At 31.0% G+C, this 11,659-nt stretch overlaps 1 protein-coding gene across 1 annotated transcript in view; it reads left to right on the top strand.

Moving 5' to 3' along the window:
• The window catches only part of LOC108779382 (uncharacterized), a 42,799-nt gene that overhangs the window by 6,667 nt on the left and 24,473 nt on the right, over nt 1–11,659 (top strand). Inside the window, 1 exon segment of the mRNA XM_018546791.1 lies at nt 4,230–4,324. Coding sequence (XP_018402293.1) covers nt 4,230–4,324 — 95 coding nt within the window.

Consider the following 11,659-nt stretch of genomic DNA (forward strand, 5'->3'; position numbering starts at 1 on the left):
TATATATATATATATATATTTGTAATCTTATAAAACAGAGACAAGAAAAGTTTTAAATCATTATGTCATACATATTAACAAAATTAGCTACATTATCAAAATAAATTATATCAATATAGGTTATTGATTTCTAAAATATCTAAATAGTATAAAAATGCAAATAGGGCGTAGAGCCAATTTAATCTAACACATTAATTTAATTCATATGATAATACAATAAAACAAAATCAAACAAACAAGTTTCGACATCGATCGTGTCATTTTCAATGATACAGCAATATATCTACATAAAAGTTAAACTGTCATTACATAAATTCATAATACTAAATTCGAGAATCTGTGTATAAACTTAGACTTCATATCTGTTATTCCATCTTTGATCCTAATAAAAATATAAATTTTAACATTGTTTAAAAAATTCAAAAACTAAAAGTCTTATTCACCTAGTCACAAATTATTAAAATCTAATACAAATATAAAAGTCATAAATACCTTGTCAAAAATAAAAATCAAAATAAATCCATATGTAAAAGTCATTCTGCGTCAATTTAATGTAAAACATGTAAGGTTTAAACGGATAAGATACCTTGCAACTATCAAGCACACGTATCAATATTAAAGAAGATAATGTCGTTGGGAAAGAAAGTCAAAAGATATAATAATAAAAATAAATATAAACAAGGAAAGACAAATTTAAGACGAAGATAAAGAATGTATCATATTATTGTACATTTCTGGCAATAACTCTGTGTCATTTTGTCTGTTTATACCATGTGTCTGTTTTTTAATGTGTACCATTTCAGATATCAATCTCTTTTTGTACGAAGGTTCGATATCTAAAATTTCGACATTATCCCATTTAAAATTATGATTTAACTTTAATCTATGTTCCGTAATAACAGAAGGAGATTTAGATACTTTATTAATATCCGACACATGTTCTTTTAATCTCGTTTTTAGTTGTCTTTTAGTTTGCCCGACATAACTAGCATCACAATTGTCACAGGATATCTTATATACCACATTTTGGTTACTTTTATATTCTAAATTATCTTTGCCTCTTTTGATGTAACTTTTCAGTGTGTTCGGAATAGTATATGTTAATTTGCATTGAAACATATTGGCTATCGGTTTGAACTTTTCAGATATATTATTAACATAAGGAACTGTAAAAAATTTTTTTGGAGTATTATTTTTATTAGAAATATTATTCATATGGAATTTTATTCTATTATGAATCGAAGAAAAAATGAAATATAGAGGATATCCATTTTGTAAAAATATATTAATAGCTTCTATTAAATAGTTTTATTAAATAATAAATAAGTTTTATTAATAGCTTCTATTAAATACTTCTATTAAATATCTAAATAGTTTTTATCAAGGTTTTATTCAATAGTACAGAAATAAGAGAAAAATTATCCTAATAATTATATAAGAAAAAAATTACATTTACGATTTCAAGCATGCATGTCCTCATCGCCTGATAAAACACATTTTACATTTTATGTCTGTTTTATCCATGTTATTTTTGCAGTGACATTGCAGAACTCTTTTGTCGTCTGAATAAACTGGTGATGATGTATTTACGGGTCAACGTGCAATGTGCAAATTGTTTCGATTTATCTCGTAATAAATCTGATTGGCACTTTATTTTCATTTTTGCGGCGCATAATAGACCTTCTCCATACATGGACCTGTGCCCCGTTTCGTCGATACGCCAACGGTATTATTTTCACAAGCAAAGCGTGTACTGTCCATACGCGAGTTGAGAATTACTCTGATTTATCTCACATTTTATTAATATATCATGAAATGTTATTTTTTTTTTATTTTCGCGCACAACGCGGTAGAGTGGGTGCAATCTATTTGCTTTTATTTCAGTCGAACAGCGTTCCGTTGTCATCAGCGTTGTACCTGCTGACGTTTTCGCAATATTCACGAAAATATTCGTGCATACATCGATCTAAAAGTTTCGACTCGTAAATCCAACAAAAAGTTAATTAATTTCTCCGAAAAACTTTATTATCCTCTTAATACATCTTTTTATTTTACATGAAGATCGAATAAATATATAATAAATTATTCTATCCCCCTTTTTGGAAATAATCTTTCTTTTTTTGATGAATCGAAATACTGTTATCTGCTGTTTACTGTTATCTGTTGATTTTTAAGAATTCGGTTGCGATTGTTGAGGACTCTGTGAAGTCGAAACTTTTCCGTATATACCGATGTAATTATTAATAATAAATTTATATATATTTCTAACAACTAGTATAGCTCAATTAGTTTTTGACCTGGGAGGTAGATTAAGTTTAATTTGAAATTTATTTGAGCGGATATCAATTTAATTTAATCTGTTATCTGCATTTTGTAATCACAAATCTGCAAAACAAAGTTTTTAATCAGGTTGTACTGATACGTTGAAAATATCGATATAAAATGCTATTGGCTCATTACTAGCAAATATCTGTTTAATTAACAAGCTGTTAATTGCTATAATATTTTCCACAATTCTGATTTTATTAAACATGCGCAAATTGAGCATTGTGCATAGAGTATCATCAAAATGCCAATATCAAGTTTTTAAAATATAAAAATTGACAAATATTTAAATATGTATAATGAAATTGAGCTGTTTTATTGCTTGACTAATTAAAAGTTTCCCATAGGTTCAATTTTTTATATCGTGGTTAACAGATTTTACAATTTTATGAATATTTTAGTTACAATGGTTACACATATAACAAATTTTATTTTAATCCTTTCAAATTTCTCATAACCGAAATTTCAATATATATATATATATTGTTTTTATTACAAAAGATTGATATTTAAATAAAATACTGTGATAATTTATTTATATTGTTTATACGCAATTTGTACTTACTTTAATATCATATTCAATATTTTAAATAATTAATTATATATATTTATTTTTTTAATAATTAATACATTTTATATTACTGTTACTGTTTCATGATTAATTATTAAAATTTAAATAATTAAAAATTATTCATCCCAGAATACTGTTCTCTATCTTTATATTCTTAAACTTCGACCTCTCATAAAGTTTTTATCTTTCAGTAGTAATCTCTTCCTGAGAACATGCCAAATTTAAAATAGCTTGAATATTGATGTTTCAAATGCGATAAAGCTCATTATCACATCTGCACTAACAAAATATAATTATTATATTAATTTAAAATCTCTCTTATCTTACTTTCCTATTGCCAAGTGAAGTAAAATCGGCAGGATGAATTTCCCAAGAAATGTTTAATTTTCATCAGCTCAAATCAAACGCTCTCGTATACATCCTCGCAAAACTAATTTTTTTAAAATTCTATACACAAACTGGATGCACATTTAAAGTTCAAACATCGATTTGATTATCCGTTGTTTTCCTTTTCTGACTCTATATATATCTTCTCCTCCGACAATCACATTCGCAAAATTATTATATCGCATTGCTTTAATTGGCCGACAAGAGAGAAAGAGAGCTTGTTGCCGGATCGAATCGACGTTCCGTTTCTCGAAAATTTCAAACAGTAAATTGAAACTGTTTTTGTGGAATGGCGCTTAATTAAATTGTATGGTAGCTTCCGCAGGAGTATTCGCGCGCGGTCGGGAGATGCATCTGGGTGCGAGGGGATGCATGGTATGGGGGTGAAAAGGTAGGTGGCGGAGAATGAGGGTGGGTGAGCAGACTTTTAAAAGCGCAGCACGTGTTGCGGTTGTACAGTGTACTCGTTTGTCGGATTTCAATTATGAAAGGACGCTTCGAGCGCTGGTTAATAATGCATCAAATTTTGAAATTGACAAGACCCCCCTCGTTAAGGTGCCGCGCGTTGTTTCCGGTCTGAATAGATTTTATTGACTAAACTTTCATTCTTTCCACAGAACAAACTCTCTCATTTTATTTATCCTCTGTTATTTTTAGAAATATTTCGGCCATTTCATATTTATAGAGATATAGAAAAATGATGGATTGAGATCAACTATAGCTAATTTAGAAATAATAATCTGGATTAATCTTGCCATAAATAAGATTATTTATCGTTTTATGACATCTCTTCTATGTATTATTTTTGAATAATATTTCTGTAACACAATAAAAATTTTAATTAAATGGCGAATATCAACGAATTTAAATCAAACGTTTTAAATTTAACTCATTTTTAAACTCGCAATAATTTCATTATTATATATAATTTATTTTATTTTTCCAGGAGGATCCAGGACTAATACCTCGTCTCTGTAAAGGAATCTTCTCAAAGATCGAACAAGAGAGCGAGCATGAGAGGATCTATCGCGTGACAGTTAGGTAAATGCATTATCTGACAAAAACTTTTTAAGCTACTCCGAAAATAAACACGCGAAGTTTTTTAAATCCTGACTTTGAAAGTAAATTTCCCATTTTTACCTCTTACACCATTCGCGTAAAAAAGAAACGAAATGTAATCGTATGGTGATTCAATTTAATGTCCGCAAATTGTTGTAACTACTTCATTGTTGTTTTTCTAAACAAACGTATTAAAAAATAAAATAATACAACCTTGATTATTTTAATAACCACACTGAGAAAAGAGTATCTTAATTAAAAAGAAATATTTTTTGCTCGTATTAAAAAAATTGATTTCTTTATATTAATGAAAATTTCTTTAAAATTAAGATATTTTTTAATTGAAAAAAATAAGATTTTAAAATAAAAAATCTTAATTTTAGATAAATTTTTTAAAAAAGTAATTTTTTTTAATACGAGCAAAGAAATATTTTTTCTCAGTGTGCATTAAAAAGAAATTAGGACTAATAGATAATATCAAATTTCTTTATTATTATGAGGAAAGTTGTAATAATCCTCGATATTCTGATACTGTGGCTAACGTGATAAGAACGTCGACGAAAATTGCGAGTTTTCTTCGATACTATCAATAGAAAACTTTCCGATCGCCACTTAAGATGCTTGAAGTACTTCGATACTTTGTACTAAGTATTCCGGAAGATACTTGCGAATCGCGTTGCACGTGCCTTTCCTTTCACCACCGGAATTTTGCCGCATCTTACCACAGTTTCGATAAAATCTACTTGCATTCTTTTATTTTCCCTAGCGCGGCACTTTCAGATTTTTCTTGCAAATATATTAATTCTTTTTTGTAAGAATCAACTTTTTTATAAACTTCTTTATTTTTTAATTCTGCAAAATTTAAATTACCAGTTGCATATATTATTCGCACGTATTTATATAATATTATTTAAATATGCAATATATATATATATTCGCATTATATAACATATTCTATATAGAAATTTAATAAAATACTCCAATATCATTAACTTTCGATAAAAAAGAAATTTAAAGAAATAATTTTATATCTATCATATCATATCATATATACATATACATATGTGTGTGTATATATGTACATATATCATAACTTCAATTCTGTATTAGTATTATGATTTGTGTTTAAAAAAATGTACAAAATTGATTTGTGTAGCTTGCTCTTTTTAGCCGAATATATTTATACATTAATGATTAGAAAAGAACAATATACATATAATACTTTAACTATATATACATATAGTATGATAAGAGATATAATTGACGACAACAACAGTATAATATTGTTGTCGGTGATTAACGTTTATGCCAAATACAATGTTGTCGCTATTAACATATATTTGCAGAATAGTGTATCAATTTAATCACGCTGCAAGGCAAACAGATAGCCTTCGGAATGCCGATAACGTGCCCGCCTTGATAACTGTGGGAAAATCAACACTCTCACGTCGTGCCCTTTGCTCGCAAACACCGCACGAATACATGTACGCGAAATGTGGATACAGAAAATGATCGAAAAGTCACGAAACTGAAATATATACGTAGTATAGTAGTTATTCATTAAAAAAGTGCGTAAAAAAATATTAACTGTTATTACGATATATATGTGTCGACGGATATCCAATCAAATGTAATTTACTATATCGATATCTCGTTTTTTACTATCACTACGTTATTAAAATTAAAAAATTATGGAGACAAATTGCGCGCGAGAAACTATATATATAAATTATTTTATTTTGTTTATTATATTATAGTATTTTTTAATAGAATGTATATAAAGATCTGTTCACACTACCTCTCATAAAACTAGTAATATTAAAATATGTTGTTATATTTAACAACCGCGACAAATGTAACAATGGAATATTTGATTGCGTGATATATGTGCGTGACACAGGATTGGAAAGTTACTTTACAAGTTACTTATAACTCTTATAAGCAGCATTGAGAAGCGTTAGATTTTCCGTTACTTTTTATAATAAACATGACGTTGCAATTTTTTATAACTAAACGCTAAGGTTAGAAAAATCGACCTTTTAACCTTAGCATAACCTTAGTTATAACAAATTGCAACGTCATGTTTATTATAAAAAAAATAATGGAAAAGTAACGGAAAATCTAACGCTTTCCAACTCTACTTTTTATTATAGAAATTGAGAACAATATATTAACTGTGTTACTACTCAATTTCTATAACAAACACATATAAAGTAACTTATAAAGTTACTCATCCCTGTGTAACATATTCATTCACGTATGTACATGTACAATATTAAAGTATGGTAATATCATCGTAATAACTGTAAATTGTATATATACGTAACTTTTCGATCATTCTGCATGTCGACTATCAATACTAGCAAAAACATTGATGGTTCGGTCAAGGCCCGTCAATCGGTGCGCTTTTATCTATTACCATCAATAGTTTCAAGTTCATTCCTTTCGTGTCAGCGATTACGATGTCGTTTCGCGCCTAATCGCTATTGCGAATTGCTCCAGCTTCGATACGCGCCAGCACTATAGCAAAAGCTCTCCCACAAGTGTAACAATGACAAATTGATACTGCATCGAAACGCTGCGTTGCGCGGATCGCGAAAGTCGTTTCGCCGATGTATCGCCGTCGGCATGCGGATTTACTATTTATTCCGCTTTAATCGCTTTTACATCGTTGTCCCGTGTATCGAAATAGTGCACACTTGCGGGAACAAATCGCTCGCGATAATTGCCAATCAGCAAAAAAAAAAAATCCGCCGAGACGCAGTGTATCGTCGAAGTTCGTGACGCGAATAAATGGATAGTCCGACTTGGCGTATTTTTGGCAGTCGTTAAACGCGACGCTAGATGGAATCGAGGATTAGTTCGGGAAAAGCTGTAACTGCGTTGGCATAAATTCAATTCCGCAATCATTGATCGTGTTGTGAGCGTATCGAAAAGACAAACTTTGCGATAAGTGGTAGCACGAAGCTTTCGAGTTTTTCGGATACATGCTCGTTGAAGTCAATGAGTTGAACGCTGTAGGAACTGGTTAGGAAAAGAGTTTGAAATTCAAGTCACAGTATTTTCGATTTAAACATCAGAATATTTAAAAATTTCAGGGCTCTTCGACATTGTAATATTTAATATTTCAATATTTAACAAAATCTGTCTTTAAAAAGCTTTAACAATATAATTAAAAAATGTAAAGATGAACATTCAGAAATAGAGACATGTCAATTAATTATTTATAGTTTCTAAGTAACAATCGCAATCTTACAATAAATCTTCTTTCAATGACTCAAGAAAATTGGGGAAGGAAAATACTGTGAGTTAAGTGAAGGGTTGCGATGGGCGCGGTGGTGGAAGGGAGAAACGATAGTCGAGCTTGCGAGTCGCGAGGTTTACAAGCGCGGTCTGTTGGCCTGGATGTGTCTTGCAAGCTCAGTGCCCCGTGACTCGCAATCCTAGACGGACGCAATCTCGCTTCAACCTGGTAAGAATTATGCACCTTGAACATCGAATGTGCACTGTACCGAATTTCCTACATTTCTTATGTTTCACGCATTTTGACCGAAAAACACGGCAAATTTAGCTTCATGGATGCTCTCGACTTTCCGAGGCATTCCTAACATGCTAAACACTTGGATTCTGCAATCCCGATAAAGAAATCCCTCTTAGAATTTGAAATTCTCAAATCTTGAGTTATGTGGATTCGTGGATCTGCAGGATTTTTTTTATGTATTTCCTTAACCTTTGATTTATTGAAAATTTCTAGAATTTCTAGATTCTTCTATTTCAGAATTACTTTTTTCTAGAGTATGTTTTAAGATTTTCAAAAATATTGGAGCTTACAGATTTCGAGATTTTCATATCTTAAAAAGTATTTAAATCACCGAATTCAGAATCTCTAATTACTTACATTTTTCTCAGTCGCGTTTATTCCGCTTTTTCTTCTTTCGCACAACTTGTGAAATGAAAGTGATAGTAGCCCGCGAGGTATAATTACGGCTGCATGTCATCGAGGAGGGTATCTTTCTTTTTTATATCTATAAATATACACACTTTTGTGTTTATATAAAAGAACAATTTTTTGTTCTTTTATCACTCTCGCATTTCACAAAACAGGAAGTTTCTCATTTATACCACGTATAAAGTACAATATGAGTATCTTTTGTGTGTAGTAATAATGATGCTCATGATAACTTCATAATTCGATATGCAATTATTAAACACTTATGAAAATAAATAATAGAATGTTATTAGCGTTGAGGTACTTTTTAAATCACAAAAAATAAATCGTTTTATTATCGCCATTATTACACACGTATAATTTCACAAATAAATTTAAACGGGTTCTCGTTTGCATTCAATAAATATCTCCCTTTCTTTCGACAATTAAGCAAAGCATTTTATCGTGCGTATCAACGATCGGTTAGCAAGATAAAGGATAAATGAAAGGTTCGGATAACGATCGAAAAATATATAAAAAAAAGTATTCTCTTTCCTATTTTAATCTTCTCCCTTTCGATAAAACAATAATAAACGAAAGCGGATATTCTGGGTATAATATATTTAATAATAGAAGTAAGAGACAGTTATAGTCGGGCCTGCATCTGTCAACAATCAAGAAAAAAATGCATAGTAATTAAAAGGAAGACGGCAATAATTTTGTTGTCGATTTCACAGGCTGACATATTGGGTTCAATACGAAAAAGAGAAATCAGTCGCGCCAACGTTTCGTTTTGAGGCCGATTCCATTGGCCCATCAGCGTCCGGACGTAAAATCGTTAAGTGGGTCGAGCAAGAAAGTTCGTCCGAGGCATTTCTACTTGCCACCGTCGACTGTTTAGGGGTAAATTAAATTCAGTGGGGCGGGCGACGGGAGATAGACATGTTGCAAAAACTTTGGCGCCCGCGTTTCCTATTGAGCGAAATGCTTTTCACTAGGTAATAATGATCGGAGAATGGTTGTGCTTGAAAGATAAAGGAAGGGTCTTCAAATCTTTCTAATGTGTATCATCATCATAAAAATAAATTGTCCACCACGCTGCGTGTGCCCCAAGTAAGAATAGCGCGCGCTAATCTAAAAGCGGAAGTTTCTTATCGCAACTTTTGCGTGTAAATTTTGTAGACATTTATTCGATAGATATGTTGGCATAAAAATGTATATACATTCTTTATGTAACCGTATTGTCTCTCGCTACAATGTCGTATCGCAACGATCAAAATTGCTGGTCCCGATATTTCATCGGAATTAATCGTTGCGATAATGGACTGTTCAACACGCGTTGTGTGTAAAATGCGCGGCACCTCGTAATTGCGATCGATATATCGGCGGTGCTTGTGAAAAATCGAGGGACGCGGCGAGCTTTCGACTTGAAAAAGAGTCGGAAGTCATCATGAAATATCACATCGCGGATTAAATGTGTGTTAACAGCAGCACGGTGCTGCTCAGCAATCGATTCCAACGCGGATTCATCATTGAAACGTGCATCTATAATCGATGGACGCATTAACCCACTCGAGTCAGCTGCCCAATGTACCCGTCAAGCGTGATTGATCGGATATAAAGCTTCATCCGTAATCATCAAACAATACAGCCCAAGTGAAACGCATCGCGAGTGTAACTGACGGATGAGAAATAATGTTATAGCGATCTGCGTGTGGATGGTAATGTTTTTGTAGTAAAAGGGTAAGAGATATGTAAGTAGCCGTTACATCTTCGTAATTAGTTGACGCCAATAGTAAGAAAAAAAAAGTTTCTAGTATGGAGCTACATTTATGTTATCGTGATTTGTCTCTAATTTGGAAATCGATGCCTCTGTATAACTATCGGTCTTTTCAATTTCATCTTTTGTATTGTAAGTAATGATATAAAATTGTAGGTAATATATACACATAGACTTCTATAACTAGGCTGTCAACTTTGCCTTCATGTTTGAAGACAACGCTGTGCAGCGTCATATTTGAATTTTCTCATTTATACATGTATAAATTACATGGATAATTACTGCTCAAGTCAAAATTGTGATTTACAGGACTTATGTTCTAGACGCACTTGTAACGACGTTAATGCATTTACACGCGATAGTTTAACGTAATTTATGTTACATATATAATATTATAAAACGTTACGACTTGAAACAACATGATATTGATATGAAATGACTTATAAAAGTTTATGGTAGTACAATATATAGGTATTCTATTTTAGCATACATACAATATTAATTATCCTAGTAGATTTTAATAAAAATATATGAATTTATTACAAAATTTTTTATGTAGTATATATATAAATTTATACCGAGAATTATTTAAGCACTAAATGTCCAGCTTGACCATTTAAGGTCTTTACTTCCTGTTGTATATTCACATTACAGTCTCAAAAAATATTTTGTTTAATATTTTTATATTTTTTACTCAATTCACGCACAAAATCATCTTTTATAAAAAATAAATAAATACGTGTTCCACTTTTTTATTTTTTCGTTAAACTTTGAAAGAGCTTTTTTGTCCAGCCGTTGTGAAACTCGCAAAAATGCAGCTACGAAAAAGAATTTCGCGATGTTATTTCGCCCGTATTGGCGAAAGGATACGATTCGGCTTTGCATTTGCAGCAGCTTGTATCGTCGGATATTAGCGGCGATGGCGCGGTATCACGGTGGTATGATCTCGTGAATCCGAACGATAAAACGCGATGGCGTTTTGCACACAAGCACATTCGCGCGATCGAGCATATGTACACATGAAACAGATACTATATCCGTGATCTGACGAGGCGCAGAAGGTGTTGCACGCAACACGTATAAATAAGCAGCTGTCCCGATATCTATGGCTGCATGCGTGATTTTTTTTAGAGGAAAACGTTCGAATAATCCGTAGTTTCTATATATGTGTCAACAAAACTATTAAACGTGTAAAATAAATTCGGAAATCGCTGATATAATTTCTGAGTTGTCTGATATATATATTATATAAAAGATTTTATATCATTGAATTTTTAACTTTTATGATATAAAGTTATTCAATGTTATATAAAACCTTTTGATATATTAAACAATTTAAAGATTGTTCTCAAACATTAAAGTTCAGAATTATATTATAAATGACATAAAGTTGCAAACTTAATGATGTAGAAGAAGATCCAACAGTCTCTAGTTAACTAATATATTATATATAGATTTTATATTATTGCTTTTTAAATTTTATATCATTAATATCTTCTCTAGTGTATTAGACAACTTACAATTAGAGATTGTCAATGATTAATCTTATTAAAATAACTTTTCATGTAATTTATAATATAAAATTCTTATATATAAATAAAGTTAGTTA

Source organism: Cyphomyrmex costatus, unplaced genomic scaffold (assembly GCF_001594065.2).
Source record: "Cyphomyrmex costatus isolate MS0001 unplaced genomic scaffold, Ccosl1.0 scaffold59, whole genome shotgun sequence".
Taxonomy (NCBI): Eukaryota; Metazoa; Arthropoda; class Insecta; order Hymenoptera; family Formicidae; genus Cyphomyrmex; species Cyphomyrmex costatus.